This window comes from Macaca fascicularis, chromosome 7, assembly GCF_037993035.2.
Source record: "Macaca fascicularis isolate 582-1 chromosome 7, T2T-MFA8v1.1".
Classification (NCBI taxonomy): domain Eukaryota; kingdom Metazoa; phylum Chordata; class Mammalia; order Primates; family Cercopithecidae; genus Macaca; species Macaca fascicularis.
The window spans coordinates 48741989-48766177 of NC_088381.1; the positions used below are offsets into that span (position 1 = coordinate 48741989).

Genomic DNA, 24189 nt, shown 5'->3' on the forward strand with positions numbered 1-24189 from the left:
AATCTGCTTCCTGCTGCTATAAACTATCTTTTAAAAAAATATAATCTTTTTTAGATGGCTTTTCCTCTTATTATAAAAGTAATATGTAGCTATTCTAGAAAACTTAATATACACATATATGTCCAGAGAATATCAGCTTGGGTTTAATTTGACTAATGACTAAATTCTTAGAGATATAAATTAAAAGCTGGTTAATTTCTTCAAAACCAATCAGCCTTTTCCAAGGGAATTCACACTTTTACAAAAAAACAAGCTTAATGTATCCTACATCTTCCTTATACCCACAGTTAGAAAGACTCCTAGGAAGAGAAAAATTTAGTTTCCCCTACTTGAAGCAAAGAGTATGTTGACTGTTGATACAATGGCAGATATATTTCCTAGCAACCTGTGGATCCCTAGGCAGCTGAGTATGGAGAGGAGCAGCAGCTTTATCAGTAAGTTTTAGTAGCTATAACAAGCAACAACGTGTATGACCGATTATATTAGGAGAAAGCCACACAACTTCTTTTAAAAAACTACTAAGTAGAGACATAGTGCTATGAAGTGACCAGACTTTGACATACAGGTCCATGTATAAACACTGCACAGTTCTTTGCTTTATGATCAAGTTATAGCATCCCAGTCATAACTTAAGGCTTTACCTACTTTGAAAGTTTGGTGGTCAAAGGGACTGACTCATTAAAATCTAACATTAGCCTGCAGAAGACAAACTCTCAAGAGTGAATGTTTTAGAGTATAGTGAAGGTGGTAATTTACCAAAAGGCTGAAATAATACAGAAAATATACATTACAGTCTACCATATTGTTACTTATTTCTATTTATCAGTCTGAATTTTCTTTTTCCTTTTTTTATCGAGTATATTTTATGGTTCCATTTTAGTTCTGCTACTACCTTACTAACTGTTAACTCTTTTTTAAAGGATTTTTCTAGGATTTGCACCTTTATCACAGTCTACCTTCAAATAACACGATACCATGTTCTGTATAGTGTAAAAGCTTAACAACAGTATATTTCCACTTAGTACCACTTTACGTGTTTTGTGATACTTTTATTATACATTTTATTTCTACCCCACAATATACTATTATTTTTGTTTTCTATAGCCAATTATTTTAAAAAGAGAAAAGGATTTTTTTTTTCCTTCTTTCTTTCTTGAGACAGAGTCTTGCTCTGTTGCCTACACTGGAGTGCAGTGGTGCAATCTCAGCTCACTGCAACCTCCACCTCCCGAGTTCAAGTGATTTTCATGTCCCAGTCTCCTGAGTAGCTGGGCTTACAGGCACACACCACCAAGCCCAGCTAATTTTTGTATTTTTAGTACAGACGGGGTTTCGCCATGTTGGCCAGGCTGGTCTTGAACTCCTGACCTTGGGTGATCCGCCCACCTCAGCCTCCCAAAGTGCTGGGATTACAGGTTTGAGCCACCACGTCTGTCCAAGAAAATGTGTTTTTAAAATATTAGCCTACATTTCTATCATTCTGGCACTATTCATGTTTTGTGTAAACTCAAATTTCCATGTGGTTTTCCCATCATTTTTCTTTCATATTTAACATTTCTGATATTATAGATCTGCTGGTAATAAATTATCTCAGCTTTTTTGGTCTGAAAATGTCTCTACTTAACCTTTCACCATGCATAGAATTCTAGGGTGACTTTTCTTCTCTTTTTGGTCTTTTAAAGATATCACTTTCTTGTCTCATGGCTTTGATAGTTTCTGATGATCTTCACTTTGTTACACAAAATGTCTCTTTTCTCCCTCTGGCTAAGTTTAAGATGCTCTCTTTTTAACTGGTTTTAGCAATTTGATATAATGTGCCTTGGTGTGTTTTTGTTTGCTCTGATTGTGGTTTACTGAGATTCTTTGATCTCTGCAGTTTTTTTTTTTTTTCCCCATCAAATCAGAAAATATTTTGGTCATTATTTCTTCAAATATGTTTTTCTGTGCCCTCCTCCCTTTCCTCTCCTGAGATTCCAATTACACCTATGTTAGACTGCATCATATTGCTTCATAAGTTATTGCTATTTTCATTTTTTTACATCTTTGTTGCTTTCTCTGGGCTTTAATAAACTATGACTTCAAATTTACTACTTCTGAACTAACAGATGTTAATCCAATTTAGTTTCTTTTTTATTGTCAAATATTACATATTTAATCTCTAAAAGTTTTATTTTAGTCTTTTTCATATCTTCATTTTTTTCTTTTTCATAAAACAAATGGCCCTTATTGGTTCCAACAGGCAGTGAAAGAAAGGAGAGGACAGAACAACTCTATCTCCTGAGGAAGCATCCAGAGACTCTGTCATCACCTTCCAAAATAAAGAATCTATTTTGTTCTCATCATATTCATATTTTTTGTTATATCTTTGGGCATATTTAAAAGATACATTATAGCTAATTTGACATTCTTACTTACTATTTACATCGTCTTCATCATTTTAAAGTCTGTCTCTAAATACTGACTTCCCCGCCCCCCCTTGTTATGGGTTATTTTTTTCCTGACTCTTTCTCTGCCTTGTAATTTCTCATTGGATGTTAGACACTGTGTTTTACATTGTTGGATTTTGTTGTATTCCTTTAAAGAGTGACAAACATTCTTCTTAACATGTAGTTAAGTTACTTAGGATCAGTCTGATTCTTTTAAAACTTGATTTTTAGTTTTGTGAGAGCAGGGCCAGAGCAGTCTTTACATTAGGACTATGTTGGTCCCATTGCTAAAACAATGTCTTTCTGAGGATTCTACCTAATGCCTCATGTAATAAAAGGTCGTTTCACTCTGGCTGATGAGAACAGAACTACTCCTCTAATCCTGTATAAATACCAGAAATTGTTAGGTCTACAGGATTCAGGTGATTAGAATAATCATTCTTTCCCCGATCTCATGGAATTTTAACCCATATATGCAGAGATCGGTAGTCAGTCACAGAGACTCAAGGAGACCCCTCAGCAGTCTAGCTCTTTCTCTTCATACAATGTCCTTCTCCTCTTTACTCTGCCTCACAAATTCTAGTTGCCTCTACCTTTCTATCTCCATCTCTTCAGTTAGCAAGACCACTGGCATTTGTTTGGGTTTCTTCTTCCTGAGCTGTAGCAAATTATCTTTAGGTGTTAATCTGGGGCTTTCCTCATTTATTTCCCCTATTCTCACAGATTGGAACCCCGTAATGCTTACTGTCTAATATCTGAAAATATCTGACTCATAATATCTTTTGTCCAATTTCTGGTTGTTTATAGCAGAAGGGCAATTTCTGTATCAGTTAATCCTTTGTGAGTTCTATGATATCATTTTCATGAAAATAAGCATTCAAGGAAGGGCACAGAGTCAAAGACGGCTGGGTGCCATCCATTTTGATCACCTGCAATTTCCTCATCTGCTACTTGGTTTCCTCATCTTTATAATAAATATAATAGTAATTATCCTAGAACAATTGGAGAAAAACTTAGACAACACCTATTAGAAAATGCGTATGTGTAAATTTTTGGCAAAGGGCCTGGAAAACATACTATACATTGGTCATTATCTATGGATGGTAGACGACTTTCACTTGTTTTTGCTCATCTATATTTTCCAAATAATCAAAAATTAACTCATTACTTTTTAAATAACTTAATGGTCTATTAGAAATATTAAAGAGGACTCTTTTTCTAAAAATTAAATATAATTCATGAATATAAATTAAGAATATGTAAATTTGGAAGGATTTTAAAAGACACAATAGGATTGTGATTATAACTAAGTTTTTATTGTACTAGCTATATGGTATTCTTCAAATTAAAGAATGATTTCGGTATACATGGCATCTGTAAAAGATCCAAGGTAACAAAACAAAGGACACTTAACAGCTTAATAATTCTACCTTTCATAATCGTGAGATTAATGTTCCCTTTTCAGACATTGAGCTCACCAAATTACCTTTTGATCAGAATTTGGCTTCCCATGTGGATTTGCTAATCAGGGAGAAATATGCTAATAAACTAACCATTGTATTAAGTCTGCTTATGACTCATATTTATGTTGTATATTAATAAACATATCACTCAACATGATTTTTTTTCTATAACCCATTAATCTTTGCATTTCTAATCTACAAAGTCTGGATTGTGAGGACAGCAGCAAGGTAAAGACAGACGTCCCTAAGCACTATCTTCTCATTCTTCCCAACCAAATGCCATTAACCCATATGATTATTAAGAAGGATTTTTAAAATTCATGGCAGTGATTTCATTATACTCAATTCCCTTTCCTTTAAGCTTATTTGCACATATGAGTTATACGGCTCCTTGATTTTGCTTTTTTTCTTTTCTTTTTTTTTTTTTAAAGAGAAAGCATGTGACCAAACAGCCTTCACAGATTCAAATTTTCCTTTAGGCCTATGGTGAGAATTACCTAAAATAAAATGACATTTCTAGCCCACAATTTGAAGAACTGTGCCTATAAATCACACAATGATACATTAGTAGATAATTTATGTTCAAACATCCTAGCTGTAAAAGAAGCATTTTAAAAAGTGTTAACATATACAGATACATCTATCACGAATAAGGAAATTTTTATTCAACAGTGAGCATTGCTTCTGTGATATAAACATGAAATAGAGTAAAATTATGCAAAGCATTGTTATCTACCAGATATTTTGCTTATTTTCATAAATATCTACCAAATGAAAAGATCTTAGGAGATAGATGATTTGAGAAGAATGCAAGAGGCAATTTAAAAAGGAATCTGAAAACAATTATTCTGGAAGAAATTTGGTTAACTATGATCATATTTATTCCTAAAAGCCCCCCAAAAAAGAACTGGATTTCTATGTAGACAAAAGTAAAATAAATACACAGAAAAAAGCCCTTCAGTCTCATTTAGTTAACTATCAATGGTAGCAGCATGAGGTTTAAGCAGGGAAAAAAAAACATACATCATTAGGCTAATAGTGACATTATCTAAGCAGCAGGGTTTAAAGGCAGATTTGTTTATAACATCAATTTTCTGCTTTCTCCTCACAATGAAAATAACAAATATTGAGATAGCCATTATCCAGACATATGTGGATGAAAAACAAAGGCATCTGACTTTTTTTTTTCATCTTTGGTTCTTCTTTCCAAAATGATCAGTAATATATGGCTTTTTAGTCACATAAATTAAAATCCTATTCGAGTAACCTGCAGATCACTTTAACCTTTCAATGACAATCTGAAAGATACAGATTCTTATTTGTTTTAAGCAAAACAGGAAATAACCTGAAACTGGGCACTGATGCTGGGAGGTTTTTTCTTCTTGTGTAAATGAAGAAGAGACTTGGTAATGCGATCTTGTAGTGTCAGTCTTGTCAGGTGCTTTAAAGAATTTACTTCTAGCAAGTGCTGAAAGAAGAGAAAAAATAAATTGCTCACATATATTAATCTAACAATAAGCCAAAATTCTCAGCCAGTTTTCATCAGTTCCTATCTATATGATCATTTCCCATCTTAAATGACTGTGATGAATATGAAAGACTGATATCCAACATTCATTCTATTCTCTAAAAAGAAAAGTACACTTCACAAACTCTCTTGCATAGAGTTCTGGATATCGTTTAAGTTTACCAGTAAAAGGCCCACATGTGAAACTGGGAAGGTGTAACTGAGGAAGAAGCTCTGGCTACTAGTTCTGCTTCTGCTAGCAAAAATGCACATACTTTATGTACCTTTTTTCTGTAGTTCCAGCCTCCAGACACTAGTTTTGTGAATGCTCAGAGGCAGAGTGCAGAACATTTGTGTTGTCATCACAACTATACTAAATGCAGCTTAGCTCTGGAGCAAATAGTTGTAGTTGTTTCTGCCAGATGGCTAAATTACACCACAGGCAGTATATACCTGCAAGTAGCAGCTGCACTGACAGCTTCCTGATTTCCTAGCTTTCTAATTACATCTAGCGACATTCCTGCAAATGTTATTTTAACCTGTGACTTCTAATGATTTTGTAAGTGTCTACTTAATTCCCTTTCTACTTAAAAATATCTACTGTAATTATTGTTATCTCAAACTGAATCCTGACTCACAGAGACAACAACTAAATACCAGGGCGACAGTCGGTGTGCCAGGGACATACACAAAAACAAAGCATAGGCTGGGCACGGTGGCTCATGCCTGCAAACCCAGCACTTTGGGAGACTGAGGTGGGCGGATCATGAGGTCAGGAGTTCGAGACCAGCCTAACATAGTGAAACCCCATCTCTACTAAAAATAGAAAAATTAGGCAGGCATGGTGGCGTGTGTCCCAGTTACTCGGGAGGCTGAGGTAGGAGAACTGCTTGAACCCGGGAGGCAGAGGTGGCAGCGAACCAAGATCACACTACTGCACACCAGCCAGAGCGACAATGAGAGACTCCGTCAAAAAAACAAAAAAAACAAAAAACAAAACAAAAAAACAAAGCATAGTCCCTATTAAGCCTCATCATGATGTACTATACTATAAATTAGGAAAATAGGAGTTAGACATGAAGCAACTAAAGTATACAAAGTAAAGATAGTTAAACCACACAATATTTATCGTAGTGAGTTTGTAAATGGAAAGAATGTATCTATACAGATGTAAACTATATGTTATTTAAAAAGTAGTATTAAGTCAATGTATGAGAAACACAAGATTGTGTTAAAAACATGACAAATTTTCAAGTCTAAAGGTATTTATTTTGACAATACAAACATTAAAAAAACAAAACCATGCAAACTGAAAGAAGTACAACACACATGTAAACAACCTGAATTAAGGAAATGTTATTTCCTACAAATGAAAAGGTTTATTATATGTAAAAAAAACTTGTAAAAATTCTTAAATAGATATCACAATAAAAAAAAGGGCAGATGATCTGATGAGGCAATTCTCAAAGTACAAATGGCAAGTAACAAAATCACAATCCGTTCAATCTCACCTGTATTGAAGGAAAATGTCTTTTCTTTTAAAAAAGGTTTTCTGCATCAGTTTGGCAAATACAAGAAAGACTGACAAGAGTCAGTATTCATGAGGTGGTGGGGAAACATACACTATATACCCACTGTTCTTAGGAATGTAAATTATTATAACTTTCCTGATGAGAAATTTCAAATCTAGATATTTATTCTAAGGAGTTATCAAAAAAGATCTATGTTTTTTATAATAATATACTTCAAAAATAGTGAAAAATTATAGAGATACACAATTATATAGAATTATTTATGTAAAGTATGCTTCATTTACACAACTGAATACTCAGCAGCTCATAAAGTTACTGTAAATCTATATTTCCTGACATGGGAAAATATTTGCAAACACTATTGATCAAAAAAAAAAAAAGCCATGTAAAACAACATACATGTAAAAAGGGTATTTGTGCTAAATATTAGACAGTTTTGTTTTACTTTTATTAGCACTTTTGAATTATCACAACTTCACTGTATGTATACTCATGAAAAATAATTTTTCATACTAGTCAAGAATTAATTAGAAGAATTCATAGGTTACCCTTATGTAAAAACAAATTAGCATTGAAGTCTAAAATAATTCCCCCACTTCCACTTTTAAGATATTATTGAGAAAAAGACCTTGGAAATAAAGTTTGAGTTTAAATTGTTTTTCACTATGAAAAAAACACCAGAGGGACTATGTAAAATAAAATAACTACTAAAAAATCTTTGCTGTCAGGTACATTGTAAAAGTTTGTAAAACCAAACATGACATTCATTTCTGCCTCAGAGTCATTCCAATTTTTTTCATTTGCTTGGAATACTCTATTGCCAGGCCTTCACAAGACTTGGTTCTACTTGGCACTGAATTTGTACTTTAAATGTAACTTTCTCAGAAAGTTCTTGCTTAAATACTGAAAAAAATAGCCCACTTCTATGTCAATTACATGTCACTTAATTTTCAACACTGCATATAATATCATCTAAATTATTTTTTCATTTATTTGTTAATTTGTATATTGTCTTCTTCTTCTCTAAAAAATAACCTCCTGGAGTGCCAGGCACTGTGGTTCAGGCCTGTAATCCCAGCACAGTCAAGGCAGGCAGATCACCTGAGCTCAGGAGTTGCAGACCAGCCTGGGCAACATGGCAAGGTCTCTTCCCTACTTAAAGTACAAAAATTAGCCAGGTGGTGGCGAGTGCCTGCGGTCCTAGCTATTCGGGAGGTGGAGATATGGGAGGATTGCTTGAGCTCAGGGCCAGAGGCTGCAGTGAACCGGGATTGCGCCACTGCACTCCAGCCTGGGTGACAGAGCGAGACACTGTCTCAAAAAATAAAAAATAAATAAAAGATAACCTCCCAGAGAATTCTGACTGTACCGTTCATCCCTGTACCCTCACTTTCTAAAATAGTGTCTGGTTCAGAGTAGGATTCAATAAATATTAGTTTGAATAAATTAAATACCTAGTAACTGGCCAGGTGTGGTGGCTCACGCCTGTAATCCCAGGTGTGAGGAGGCCGAGGACAGTGGATCACCTGAGGTCAGGAGTTTGGGACCAGCCTGGCCAACATGGCGAAACATCATCTCTACTAAAAATACAAAAATTAGCCAGGCATGGTGACAGGCGCCTGTAATCCCAGCTACTTGGGAGGCTGAGACAGGAGAATCGCTTGAACCTGGGAGGCAGAGGTTGAAGGGAGCTGAGATCGCACTACTGCACTCCAGCCAGGGCGACAGAATGAAAATCCATCTCAAAAAAAAAAAAAAAAAAGCTAGCAACTAACGAACTTTGAGCAATGCTTTCCCTATCAAGTGGAGATAAGACTTCTTCCTATATACCTAACAATAACCTGGTCAATCAACAAATGTTCAGAGTCATTACTAAAGGTCAGGCTCTGTTGTAAGTGCTAGGGATACATTGCATTCAAGTTCAGGCTATTGGGACATTAAAAAATAATTCGATCGCGCATAAGGTTTATGAAAAAAGATAAAATATGACCATAAATCTAGAGGTAAAGGGATACAGAGTTATTTCCTTTCTTAGGGCTTCAGTTCCTTGTCTACTTCTTTCCTTTCTTAATTCCATCATTATGGTTGAGTTTATTAAGCTTAGTTAACCAGTTTATTATTTTTTTCAACAATTATCTACACTTGCTGTGCAAGGTGCTGTAGACAACAAGATTAATAAGATGTTGCTTGATTATAGTCTAAATGCTTGAGTCTCCCAAAATTCATATATTGAAACCTAATCCTGGTGTGATAGTACTAGGAGGCAAAGGAGAGGGGCCCTTGGGAAGTAGCTGGGTAGTGGTATTAGTACCTTGATAGAAGAGGCCCAAAAGAGCTGCCATGTTAAAACACATAGAAGGTATCATTCCATGAGGAATGGACCATCACTAGACATCAACTCTGAAAACTTGATTTTGAACTTCCCTGCCTCTTGCGCTGTAATATATTTCTTTCGTTTATAAATTAACCAATCTAAAACATTTTATCATAGCAGCCCAAACAAACTAAGGTATTTCTCATGTTATTAAAAAGGACTAAAATGGGTAATAAAATTAACTTCAAGGCTGGGCACAGTGGCTCGCACCTGTAATCCCAGCACTTTGGAAGGCCAAGGCAAGCAGATCACTTGAGGCCAGGAGTTGGAGACCAGTGAGGTCAATATGGCAAAACTCTGTTTCTAGTTAAAAAAAAAAAAAAAAAAAATAGCCGGGCATGGTGGTGCATGCCTGTAATCCCAGCTACTTGGGTGGCTGGGGCACAAGAACTGCTTCAACCCAAGAGGCAGAGGTGGCAGTCAGTCAAGATCGTGCCACTCCAGCCTAGGTGACAGAGTGAGACTTTGTCTCAAACAAATAATAAATTCAAGATTGGAGCCTAAGTGACTATAAAAATGTACTAGGGGAGCGACACAGTAAAATTACCTTGAGCATGAATTTTGAGACAAGGAAGATATCAAAGTACAAATGTACAACTGGGCTATGCAGCTGTCACTAAAAGAATGTAATTACAAAAATAGGTGATGTTAGAAAAGTAGATCTAATACAAGTGACAGTTTCAAGTTATGAGGGAATAAATTCTAACAAGAAAAATGGGAAAGTACTACCAAAACAGAGCTATCATCTTGTGGAAGGATGAACTTGAGCTCATGAAAACAGCTTCTGCATTTCAAGTGGATGCTTGTCTGATTCAAACTAGGCTAACTTGTTATCCAAAAGTGAACAGCTGTGTGTCATCTCAGAGACAAAGTTGTACAAACTAAGTGCTGACTGTGGCTCCTGTCAACAGGTTTGATGGAAAGGCTCCCTGTAATAACAAGGATCTCAGATTGTTTTCACTTATCCTGCAAAAGCCAACCTAGATGTCATCCCTTCCACCCACTACTTCCACCCATCCACACTCCATCCCTACCTAACTCATCCCTACTTCTTAAATAGAGAACTTAGTCTGGGATGAAATTAGTGAGTTGAGGATATTTGGTCTCCTACCACATACTCAAAAAATTCCTCAGGATAGGGATATATCTTATCTAGCATAGACTGTGTAAACAGAAGATATTTTAAATAAAAAGTTAAAATGAATTAAAAGTAGTAAGAAGTTTAAAACATATATATTCAATAAGTAAAAAGGTCAAAAAGTTAGTATGAGTCTAAATTCCTTTCCCTCAATGATCTTTTTTCCAATAGCTTTTCTGAAACAAAATAAGCTGCACGTATTTAATGTATACAAATTATGACATATTTATATAGCTATGGAGCCATCACCACAATCAAGATAATGAACATATCTATAGCCCCTAATGCTTTCTTTGTTCCTTCTCCCACTTTGCAACTCCTCTCTTTTCCCTAAACACTGCATGCTGCTTCCTGGAAATCTTTTTGTTTTTTGAGATTGGAGTCTTACTCTGTCGCCCAGGCTGTAGTGCAGTGGCGCAAACTTGGTCACTGCAACCTCTGTTTCCCGGGTTCAAGCAACTCAGCCTCCTGAGTAGTTGGGACTACAGGCACTCACCACCATGCCCAGGTAATTTTCTGTATTTTTAGTAGAGACGGGGTTTCACCGTGTTGCCCAGGCTGGTCTTGAACTCCTGAGCTCAGGCAAATCCGCCCACCTTGGCCTCCCAAAGTGCTGACGTCCTCCCAATATTACGGACGTCAACCACCGCACCTGGCATCTGGCAATCTTTAATCTACTTTAGGTCACTGTATATTTTTGGTTTTTCATCTTTTTTAAAATGACAAATAATAATTTTATATATTTATGGGGCACAATGTGATACTATGATACATGCATAAATTGAGTAGTGATTAAATCAGGCTAAATAAAATATCTCACATACTTATTTCTTTGTGGTGAGATCACCTGAAATTTACTTGTACAGCAACTTTGAAATATATAATACATTATTATGAACCATATTCAACCTGCAACGCAAAAGATCACTAGAACCTGTCTACCTGAAACATTATCCTTTGACCAGTGTTGTTGCTTTCCCATCCCACTTCTACACCCCAAAGCTTTGGGAACCATAACTCTACTATATACTGCTATGAGTTTGTCTTTTTGTTCTTGTTATGGTTAAAAGAAACTTTTTATTTAAAAACAATATGACATTTTAATTCTAATTAGCATTCATTAAGTAGCCAGTTTTTAATTTCTGGGGAACAAATATGTATAAATATCAAGCACTATATAATTGATAATTACTAATGTACTTAACATTAGATAATTAAGTTAGTGTCTTCCTCCTTTCCAATTTGTATGCCCTTTATTTCTTTCTCTTGCTTACTTGCTCTGGCTAGGACTTCCAGTATTATGTTGAATAGAGAAAGTGGTGAAAGTGGGAATCCTTGTCTTATTCTGGATCACAGAAGAAAAGCTTTCCATTTTTCCTTGTTTACTATGTTCTCTGTGAGTCTGTTGTGTGGTCTTTACTGTGTTGAGGTACATTCATTCTGTCTATATCATGAGAGTTTTTATCATGAATGAGTGTTGAATTGTCAGATGCTTTATCTGTTTCTATTGAAATAACTGTATAATTTTTCCCTTAATTCTGTTAATGTAATGTATCACATTAATTGATTTGCATATGTTAAACCATTCTTGCATCCCTGGGATGAATCCCATTTAGTCATGATAAATTATCTTTTTAATGTGCTTTTGAATTTGGTTTCTTAATTCCATGAGGATTTATGCATCCATGTTCAATCAGAGACATTGTCCTATAATTTCCTTTTTTGTTGTGTTCTTGTCTGGTTTTCTTATCAAGTGCTTGAAAATAAGTTGGGAAGAATTCTCTCCTCTCCATTTTTCTGAAATAATTTTAAAAGGACTGAGATTCACTCTTCTTCAAATGTTTGGTAGAACTGAGCAGTGAAGCTGTCAGGTACTAGACTTTTCTTTGATGGGAAACTTTATTACTGATTTGAACTCATAGTCGTTACCAGTTTCGTCAGATTTTCTATTTCTTCATGATTCAATTTTGGTAGATTGTATGTGACTAGGAATTTACCCATTTCTTCTAGGTTTTCCAAATAGTTGCCTTATAGTTGTTAGTAACAGGCTCTTATGATCCCTTATATTTCTGTAATATCAGTCATAATGTCACCTTTTCACATCTCTCAATTTGAATCTTCCCCTTTTAAATTTTGTCTAGCTAGAAATTTGTCAATTTTTATCGTTTCAAAACACTAACTCGTAATTAATGTTTTATATTTTTTAAGTCTCTATTTCACTTATTTCTGCTATGAGCTTTATCATTTATTTTCTTCTACTAACTTAAGGTTTATTTTGTTCTCATTTTTCCTAGTTCCTTGAGGAATAATGTTATTAGTGGTTTACTGGAGATCTTTCTCATTTACTGACGTAGACAATTATTGCTATAAACTTCCCCATTAGAACTGCTTTTGTTGTAGACCACAGGTTTTGGTACATTGCATTTGCATTCTCATTTGTTTAAATTTTTCAAAATTTCCTTTTTAGGATCTCCTTTGACTCATTTGTAGTTCAGAAGCATGTTGTTCAAAAACTATTTGTATACAGTTTCTAAAAAACCTTCTATTACTGATTTCTAGTTTAATCCCTTATGGTCACAAAAGATACTCCCCAATTTGAAATTTCTTTTATTATTATTATTATTATTGTTATTATTTTGAGACAGAGTCTCACTCTGTCACCCAGGCTGGATCCCAGTGGTGTGATCACGGCTCACTGCAAGCTCCACCTCCCGGGTCATGCCATTCTCCTGCCTCAGTCTCCTGAGTAGCTGGGAATACAGGCGCCTGCCACCACGTCTGGCTAATTTTTTTGTATTTTTAGTAGAGACGGGGTTTCACCGTGTTAGCCAGGATGGTCTCGATCTCCTGACCTCGTGATCTGCCCGCCTCAGCCTCCCAAAGTGCTGGGATTACAGGTGTGAGCCACTGCGCCCGGCTCCCAATTTGAAATTTTTTAACTTACTGAGACTTGTTTTGTGGCCCAACACATGATATATCTTGAAGACAGTTTCATGTGCCAATGAAAAAAATGTTGGCCAGGCATGGTGACTCATGCCTGTAATCCCAGCACTTTGGGAGGCCAAGGTGGGTGGATCACCTGAGGTCAGGAATTCGTGACCAGCCTGACCAACATGGTGAAACCCCGTTTCTACTAAATACAAAAAATTAGCCAGGCGTGGTGACACATGCCTGTAATCCCAGCTACTTGGGAGGCTGAGGCAGGAGAATCGCTTGAACTTGGGAGGTGGAGATTGCAGGGAGCCAAGATCATGTCACTGCACTCCAGTCTGGGTGACAAGAGCGAAACTCAGTCTCCGAAAAAAATGTGTATTCTACAACTGCTGGGCAGAATGTTTTATAAATGTCTGTTAGGTTCATTTATCTAGAGTGCAGTTTAACTATCATTCTTCACTGATTTTCTGTCTGGCTGTTCTATCCATTGCTGAAAGTGGAGTGTTGATGTCCCCTATAATTACAGTATTGCTATCTCTCTCTCCCTTTAGGGTTAATAATATTTCCTCCACATATTTGTGGGTGCTTGGGTGTTGGTTGCATATGTATTTACAATTGTTATAGCCTCTTGTTGAATTGACCCCTTTATCATTATATAATGGCCTGCTTGTCTCATTTTACAGTTTTTGATTTGAAGTCTATTTTATCTGACATAACTACAGCTACTCACGCTCTCTTTTGGTTTCTTTTGTGTATAATATCATTTCCCATTTCTTCACTTTCATTCTATGAGTCTTTACAGGTAAAGTGATTTTTTTGAATGCATCATATAGTTGGGTCTTGTTTATTTATTCATTCCACTAGTCTGTATCTTTCAATTGGAGTATTTAATGCATTTACATTCAAGGTCATTATTGATAGGTGAGGACTTACTCCTGCCATTTTGTTAATTGTATTCTAGTTGTTTTGTGTATATATATATTTTTACCTTTCTTCCTCTCTTACTATTTATCTATCTGCTTTGGTGGTTTTCTGGAGTGTTAAGCTTTAATTCTTTTCTCTTTCTTATTTATGTATCTGCTGTCGTTTTGTTCTTTCAGGTTACTATGGGGCTTACATTTTAAAATCTTATATTTATAATGGACTATTTTAAACAGATAATAACTTTGCATACAAATACGCTAGACTTTTATCCCCATCCCTCCACAATTTATAACTTGCTGCCTTAATTTACATCTTTTTAAAATAATGTGTTACTCAACATCTAATTGAGCTATAGACATCACTGACCATTTTGAGTTATAACCTTCATACTAGATATTTAAAAGACTATATGCCACCATTACATTAATAATATATTCTGAGTTTGAAAGTGAAATTGCCTCTACTGGTTCTAAATTTGATTCTGAATTTACTTCTACCAGTGAGTTTTATTCTTTTGCATATTTTTATCTGGTAGTTATCTTATCATATTTCTTGGGTCCCTGTATTGACCTGTGCCATTTGGTGAAACAGTTGCCTCTTCCAATTTTATCGGGTAACTTTCATAGAAGACATTTTCCTGTAGATGGATCCTAGGGTGGTAATTGGGTAGGGTGCTTTGGCTTTGGTTCTAGGTAGGTGCAGCAGTGTAGTCTCTGTGTAATTTCTTTAGCTGTAGTCAACATCCGATGTTACTGTCTCAGTGACTTAGGCTATGGGTGTTTACAAAGTTGGTGTGCTATTCCAGTACTATGTTGGTGCCACGAAGCAAGCCAGTCCTCTGGTCCTGGGGGGCATGAACAAGGCATGAGTGACAGTTCCAAGCCATGCACGTGGTATATGCCTGTAATCCCAGCAATTTGGGAGGCTGAGGCTGGAGGATCACTTGAACCGAGGAGTTCAAGTCCAGTCTGGGCAACATAATGAGACCCTGCATATTTTTGTTTGTTTGTTTTAAAGTGCAGAGGGCCAGACACAGTGGTTCATGCCTTTAACCCCAGCACTTTGGGAGGCCAAGGCAGAAAAACTGCTTGAGGTCAGAAGTTCGAGACAAGCCTAGGCAACATAGTGAGATCTTGTCTACCAAAAATAGAAAAATTAGCTGGGCATGGTGGTGCATGCCTGTATTTCCAGCTACTTGGGAGGCTAAGGCAGGAGAACTGATTGAGCTTGGGAGGTAGACACTGCAGTGAGCTAAGATCGCACCACTGTACTCCAGCCTGGGTGACAGTGTGGCTGTGGGTAAAGCCACCACGCAAGCAATCTTGATGCCAAGGGTTTATGTACGAAGCATGGTTATTCAAGCAAATGAAAAGGCAGTGTCACCAGGAGCAGAGCAGAACTACCAGACAGCCTGGCCCTCAGACCCTGCAGGGTACACATACAAAGCGTGGTGGTTCTGTAGGTTGCATCATCGGATACACACCAGTCCATTGGCTCTGGACGGCGCACATAAAAAGCACCAGTTCAGCCAGTTGTAGGGACAGTGTCATCAGGGGTGGGGATGCTGGGTGGGCTGGTCCTCAGGACCTGTAGTAAGAGTACAAATCCATTCGTCATGGGGGTGGTGCTGGCAAGAGTGGGGCAACCAAGTGGGCCCATTCTTAGGCCCTCAGGGAGGGCACAAATCTGATTATCACAGGAGCTGCATTGTCAGGGGTGGGGCTGCTGAGCAGGCTGATCCTCAGGCCCTAAGACCTTTCTTTGGCAAAATGTCTATTTAAGTCTTTTGCCCATTTTTAAATCAAATTATTTGCTTTTTTGCTATTAAGTTGTTTGGACTCCTTATATATTCTGGACATGAACCCACTGACAGATGCATAGTCTGCAAATATTTTCTCCCATTTACAGTTTGTCTTATCATTCTGTTGATTAGTTCCTTTGCTGTGCAGAAGCTTTCGAGTTTGATGCATTTGTCTATTACTGCTTTTGTTATCTGTGTTTTGGGGGTCAGAGTCAAGAAATCAATGTCCAAAACAGTGTCATAGAGTTTTCCCCCTATGTTTTATTCTACAGTTGTCCCTCAGTATCCATGGGGATTGGTTCCAGAACCACGCTGAGAAAACAAAATCTGTACATACTCAAGTCCGATGGCCGGCCCTGCAGAACCCATAGCTACAAAAAGTTGGTCCTCCATAAGGGTGGATCTTGTATCTCACAAATACCATATTTTTGATCCACATTTGGTTGCAGATGTAGATCCCACTGATATGTATGACTGTATTTATGTTTTAAAACCCATGTGTAAGTGGAACTCACAGTTCAAATCTGCATTCAAGTTTAACAGTTTCAGGTCTTATATTTAAGTCTTTAACCCACTTGAGTTGGATTTTTTACATGGGGTGAGATATGGTTCCAATTCCATTCTTCTACATGTGAATATCCAGTTTTCCCAGCATCATTTATTGAAGAGACTGTACTTTACTCATTGTGTATACTTGGCACCTTTGTTTAAAGTCAATGGACCATAAATGTACGGGTTTACTTCTGAGCTTTTAATACTTTTCCATTGGTTAATGTATATTTTCTTCTGCCAGCTCCATGCTGTTTTGATAATAATATCTTTCTAATATATTTTTAAATCGGGTAGTGTAGCTTTGTTCTTTTTGTTCAAGATTGCTTTGGCTATTTGGGGTCTTTTGTATATTCATACGAATTTCAGGATTTTTTTTTATTTCTGTGAAAAATGAAAATGGAATGTGATAGGGATTGCACTGAATCAGTGAATCACTTTGGGCAATATGGAGATTTTAACAATATTAATTTTTCCAATCCACTAACACAGGACATCATTTGTTTATTTGCGTTGTCATTGATTTCATCAATGTTTTATGATTTTTTGTATACAAATTTTTAACATCTTTGGTTAAGTTTACTATAAAATAGTTTATATTTTTTGATGCTATTGTAAATGGGATGGTTTCCTTAATTTCTTTTTCAGATAGTTCATTTTTAGTTTATAAAATGCTACTGATTTTTAGGCTGGGTGCAGTGGCACATGACTATAACTCTAGTACTTTAGGAGGCCAAAGCAGGAAAATCATCTGAGGCTAAGACTTCAAGACCAGCCTGGGCAACACAGAGAAAGAAGACTCTACCAAAAAAAAAAAAAAAAAAAAAAAAAAAAAAATTTAATAGCCAGATGTGGTAGTGTGCACCTGCAGTCCTAGCTACTGAGGAGGCCGAGGTGGAAGGATTGCTTGAACGCATGAGTTCAAGGTACAGTGAGCTACGATCATGCCCCTGCACTTCAGCCTGAGTGGCAGAGTGATATCCTGTCTCTATTTAAAAAAAAAAAAAAAAAAAAAGCAAGAAACACTGCTGATTTTTGTATGTTGACTTTGTATCCTGAAACATTACTGAAGCACATTCCAGAATTTATGTATCAGTTCTAACAGCTTTTTAGTGGGGTCTTGAGGATTTTCTATACAACGTTATGCTGTTGACAACCACAATATCACTTCTTCCTTTTAAATCTGTATGCTTTTTATTTCTTTTTATTATCTAATTTCTGTGGCTAACAATTCCAGTAATACACTGAATTGAAGTGTAACAGAAGCAGTGACAGTGGGCATCCTTTTCTTGTTCCTGATCCTAACAGAAAAGCTTTCAACTTTTCACCAATGAGTATAATGGCAGCTGTGGGCTTGTCACATATTGACTAATTATATTGAGGAACAGTCCTTCTACATCTAATTTGTTGAGCTTTTATCATGAAAGGCTGAATTTTGTCAAATTCTTTATCTGCATGTGTTGAGATGATAGTATGGTTTTTGCTATTCATTGTGTTAATATGGTAAATCACATTTCTTGATTTGCATATGTTGAACCATTCTTGTATCCCAAGAATAAATCCCAACTGATCATGGTAAATGATCCTTTCAAATGTTGTATTGAATATGGTGTAATGGCATTTTGATGAGGATATCTGCACTATTCACAGTAGTCTTTGCTACTGTGAATGAACGTACAGGTGCATGTGTCTTTTTGGTAGAACAATTTATTTTCCTTTGGGCATGCACCCAGTCATGGGACTGCTGGGTTGAATGGGAGTTCAACTCTTAGTTCTTTGCGAAATCTCCAAACTTCTCCATAGTAGCTGAACTAATTTTCTTGTAGTATTTTCGTATCGCTTTGCTATCAGGGTAATGCTGGCCTTGTAAAATGAGTTTCAGGTATTCTCTCCAGTTCAATTTTTTGAAAGAGTTTGAGAAAGACTAGTACTCATTTTTCTTTAAATATTTGGTAGTGTTGCATCGTGAAACTATCTGGTCCTAGACTATTCTTTTATGAAAGAATTTTTATTACTGGCCAGGCATGGTGGCTCACGCCTGTAATCTCCTGAAGAATGTCCTATGTGCGCTTCAGATGAATTTGTATTCTGCTGCTGTTGATTGAAATGTTCTGTATATGTCTATTAAATGCATTTGGTCCAATGTTTTCTTCAAATCCACTGTTTCCTTATTGATTTTTGGTGTGGATGGTCTGTTCATTGTTGAAAGTGGGGTACTGAAATCCCCTAGGATTACTGTATTGTAGTTTATCTCTCTCTTCAGAAGTCTCCATGTTTGCTTTATACATTTAGATGCTACAATGTTGGGTGCATATATATTTAAAATTGTTACATCCTTTTGATGACCAGACCCCTTTTTATCATTATATATTGACCTTCTTTATCTCATCTACAGTTTTTGACTTTATTTTGTCTGTTATAAGGATAGTGCTGCTGTCTCTTCAGGTTTTATTTGCATGGGCTATTTTTTCCCATCCCTTAATGTTCATTCTCTGTACACTGTTAAAGCTAAAGTGAGTCTCTTGCAGGTAGCATATAGATGAGTCTCTCTTCTTTTAAGGCATTCAGGCACTCTGTGTCTTTTAATTGGAGAATTTAATCCATTTACATTCAAACCAGTTATTGATAGGTAAAGATTTACTAGTGCCACTTTGTTTGTTATTTTATCGTTTTGTAGAGCCTTTCTTCCACTACTGCTGTCTTCCCTTGTGGTTTGATGGTTTTCTATAGTGGTACGACTTCCATCCTTTTATCTTTTGTGTATCCATTAAAGGTGGTCACCTTGAGGCTTACATAAAAGCCAGTCATATACTTACAACTGGCTATTTTATGCTTATAAAAACTAAACTTTCATTGCACGCATAAATCCTACACTTTTACTCATCCTTCATGTTTTATCTCTTTGATGTTACATTTTATATCTTTTTATAATTTGTGTCCCTTCACAAACTTTTGTAGCTGCCATTGTTTCAACAGTTTTGTATTTCAACCTTTACACTAGAGATATCATTGATTTACACACTGGCATTACATAATTAGAATGTTTAAATTAGATAGTGTACTTACTTTTATCAGTGAGTTTTCTGCTTTCATATTCTCATGGTACCACTGTCCTTTAGCTTGAAGAACTTTGTTTAGAGAACTCTCAAGAAAGAAGTTCAAGAAAATAGAGTTCTACTTTCCTGTAAGTCAGGTCTAGCAGTGCTGAATTCCCTTAGCCATTGTTTGTCTGAGAAAGTTGTTATCTCTCCTTTTCATTTTTGAAAGACAAAATTGCTGGGCATAGTACTATGGTTGGCAGGTCTTTTTTCTCAGAGGATTTTGAATCCCACTACCTCTGGCATGCAAGGTTTCTCATGAAAAATCTGATGATAGTCTTGTGGGGGACCCTTGTACTTAACATGTTGCTTTTTCATTGTTGCTCTTTAAAAAATACTCTGTCTTTAACTTTTGACAAATTGATTATAACGTACCTTAATATGGATCTCTTTGGATTGATAGTATTTGGTGTCCTTTGAATTTTCTAGATATGGAGTTCTATTTCCCCAGACTTGAGTAGCTTTCTGCCTTTACATCTTTGAAACTGTTTATCTCACTTTTTCTTTCTTCTCCTTCTGGTACTTTTTGAATTTATCTTGTTTCTCTATTTGGAACACACTTCCCCATTTCTTCATTTGCCTTTACCCTCTGTGTTTTCTGCACATTAGATAACCTAATAGCTTCTCCCAGTCCCGTTTCATGTAGAAGGACCTAACCAGTCAGTCTGGCCAGAAATTCTAAGGTAACTCTCAAACCTTTGTGTTTGTCCAAACTGCTGCCTTTGTTTTTTGTTGCCTCCAGGAAATTAGGATGTGCCAAGTTCTGTCAGTACCTCAAAACATGTAAGAGAGAAGTCATTCCCTCTAGACACAGCTAAAAAGGTTGAAGTGCTAAAAGTGTGTTCCAGTTCCTTCTACCCTCAGGGTGAAGCTGAAAGTAGGATTCTCTCTGCACTACGCTGGAGAGAGGAATTCTAGCAAACGCCTACATTTTAGATCAGACTGCATTATCTCATCTTGGGGGAAGAAAGTGGGCCCATTTATTTGTTTTCACTGGTCTAGAGACTCAGAAATTCAGTGTCCCATCAATTCCCAGAACTATTCCCAGAACTATATGGTTAAGGAGGCCATCCCTTGGGAGGGAGCTGTGGCAGTTGTGATCAATCCATGAATAAACTCCTTCCAGGGATAATCTATAGAGACAATCTGCTCTAGCTTTATTGCTGGAGCAAGTCAGATGAAAAAACTCAGGAAACGCTGGAACTCAGTCAGTATCCCAGGGGTCTACTGTTTGTTTGCCTGTGGCTACCAGATACAGACTAGAGAGGAGCCCAATCCTCAAACAACAGCTACAAAAGTACACAGACAAACCCCTTCCAGAAATTAACTGGGGAGTGTGCTTTTTAACTACTTATCTGCATTGATCCAGGGGGCTGTAGTCCCTGGAAATGTCTGTGTGTTTAAAACCACCTCTTTGTTCTCTGTCACTGCAATTCATATTTTCTGAGATTTATATACAGTATCCACTATTGCATGCAATTATTTTGAGATTCATTCATGTTGTTACACGCATCAATAGTTTATTAATTTTTATTGGTGAGTTAAATATTCAATTATATGGATATACCACAATGTATTTATCCATTTTTCTGTTGATGAAAGTTTGAGTTGCTTCCAGTTTTTTGCTATTACAAATAAAGTTGTTACAAACATTAATAAAACAAACAAAGCAAAATGAAACAACAATCCCCGCAAAAAAATAAAAAACCAGAGCTATATTAACAGAGGGGCAAGTACTGCTCACCAAACCCTTCCCATTATTTATAAATGGTTTATATGGGTTAAAATAATAATATTTTATGGCATGTGAAAAATTATATAAAATTCAATTTTCAGTATCCATTAATAAAGTTTTATTGGAATGCAAACTATAGCCACATTTCTGCTACAACAGCAGAGCCAACTAGTTATATCAGAAACCATAAGCCTGAAAAGACAATGTCCCTTTATAGAAAAACCTGGCAAACATTTATTATAGATAATTGGATTATGTAAGCACTAAACAGAAATTATTTTAAAATCAGGTACAATTCAGAATTTGACCTTAACTTGGCTCAAGGAGAAATGAAAAGACCTTAAATAAAGAGGCAATAACTGAACAACATTTATATTCAGGAGCTATTAAAATACTAGAAAATGGTATATACCACAAATAAATATTTACCTGAACCATTAGGCTTAGCCATTTCATAACAGTGTTATTTCTAAAATGTATTCAACTAAGTGCACAATCACTATCTTGGATACAAATAAGGTTATTTCTTGTTTTTGATGTATGAAGATTGTATGTGTAATAAAAAATAATTGTGTAGCAGAATACCAATACAAAAAGAGTTTTCATAGTACTCACCTTTGGAAGGGCAGGCTTGGGTTTGAAATTTTTGTTTCTCCTATAGAGATAAATCATTCATTAAAAAAAGCTACTGCATAAAAACAAAAACAAAAACAAAAGCTACTATAGAGAAGTAAGATTTCAAGGTCTCTCCTCAAACAACAGATTATATACCCACTACCAAGACTGTAGGTCTTCTATATGAAAACACTATCTGATTCAGCCAAGCAGGCACCTTGGGAAGGAAGAATAAACAAGGAAAATACACCTGCCTTGTTATATAAGTATAAACAGATTTACACCTGATGATTAGTAAGATTTACACCTGATGATTAGTAACACTGTGTTGTACATTCTAAGCTACAGGTTCATTTTCTTCAGTTGTTAGTAGCTTCTTGTACCTACAGAAGACTTATTTCTATCATTTCAAGACTAAGTGAGACGTTTGTTTCATAATTTTTTTAAAAACGTACTTATCACCAAAATGTAATCTTCCATTTTTGGTAATTAAAAATTCTTCTATTCCACTCATTTTTTTTTCCTTATTCAAACCTCAATACCATACTTAAGTCTTTTTAATTTTATTTTTAGCTTTTTTTATGGCCACAGAAAGAAGGAATAAAGTCCAACGCTTATGAATATGGGCTGGGAAGTCAGAAAGACCTGGACAACAATCTATGGTCTACCATCTGTTAAGGTATGATTTTAACATTTTTAACTTTTCATTATGTAATAATGTAAAATGGGGATGACAATACTACCTATAACTTAAAAGTTATTGTGAGGATTAAATGAGTTAACGTGTATCTCTGGGCTAGAGCAAGACCTACATAAACAGAACCTATTAACATTATTAAGCAGTGATTCAGACAAGGCTTATGGAATCCAATTCAGTCACACCTCTTGCTAGTGGTCAAAAGATATGCTTGGGAAATGTCTAAAATATGTTAATGTTAATAATTAATAACTTTTTTTCCTTTTTTTTTTTTTCTCTCAGAGACAGGATCTTAATCGGTCACCCAGGCTGAAGTGCAATGGCAAGATCAAGACTCACTGCAGCCTCAACTTCCTTGGCTCAAATGACCCTCCTACCTCAGTCTCCTGAATAGCTGGAACTACATGCATGCACTACCACACCTAGCTAATTTTTTTTCTTTTCCTTATTTTTTTGGAGAGATGGGGTCTCTATGAAGCATGGTAGAGCATGGTTATGGCTATGTCTTCAACTCTATAATCAGTTTATGAGAAATGGAAAGCTTGGATAAGTGTCATGTATCACTCAACCATTCACCATTTATAGATTTTCTTGCCTAATTTGTTAAGACTGCTAGAATTAAAGGAGACCTGTAGTAAAAATTGGGAATCCTAAAAGGAGCTAATAGTTTTTTCTTTCTCTGAAGGTAGGGCCTGTCTAAACAATAAGACCTTTATTATCATCTCTATAATAAATATATTCAGTCACGATTCTCCTGGTAATATGGGGCAGAAAAATCAACAAAAATACAAGCTTTACAACACATGAGATTCATGGCTGTAAATGCTACCTAAACACCTTTGAGTCTTGTTTCAGTCAAAATTCTTCCCATGAAAATAACACTTCACCATCTCCCTCCTTCATTTTTTCCTGCCAGAAATTTTAAACCAGACCGAAAAAAAAAAAAAAAAATCACATTACTGATCAGTACTGACGTGAGAATTCCATGGGCTCTCTCCAGGAGTTTGCTGCTAGTTGAATTAGCAAATATTCCATCTTTATCAAGCAAGGAGGTGCTACTTGATAGTCTGCTCTGGCGAATCCCAGTTCTGCCATTCCAGGCAATATCAAATGTATCACTGTAAAAAACAGAATTTGCTTTAGTTAATCAAGACCTCTCTAATTAACACTATATTGCTTAAATAAAATAAAACTTTAAATACTAAAGTTAAAATTTAGAAAAAAAATGCTAAACCAATAAAAAAATGATTTCATGCAAATGATTGCCAATCAGTTGGGACTAACCTTTGTCTCATTCAGAACAAATTCCTATGAATTCCGTCATATTCACATACAAATGTGCATGTAGATGAGCACATCATGCAGTTGACATCTTTAAATATATTATCATTCAACT

The 24189-nt window shown here is 36.0% G+C and overlaps 1 protein-coding gene across 30 annotated transcripts in view; it reads right to left on the reverse strand.

Annotated features, from left to right (window-relative positions):
• The window catches only part of MYO9A (myosin IXA), a 306446-nt gene that overhangs the window by 98695 nt on the left and 183562 nt on the right, over window positions 1-24189 (reverse strand). For all 30 annotated transcript variants that reach the window (XM_073996176.1, XM_073996166.1, XM_073996163.1 and 27 more), the window contains 3 exons: window positions 23768-23911; window positions 22097-22136; window positions 5235-5357 (listed from right to left, as the gene is read on the reverse strand). In XM_073996176.1, coding sequence (XP_073852277.1) covers window positions 5235-5357; window positions 22097-22136; window positions 23768-23911 — 307 coding nt within the window. The remainder of the gene's footprint in view (window positions 1-5234; window positions 5358-22096; window positions 22137-23767; window positions 23912-24189) is intronic.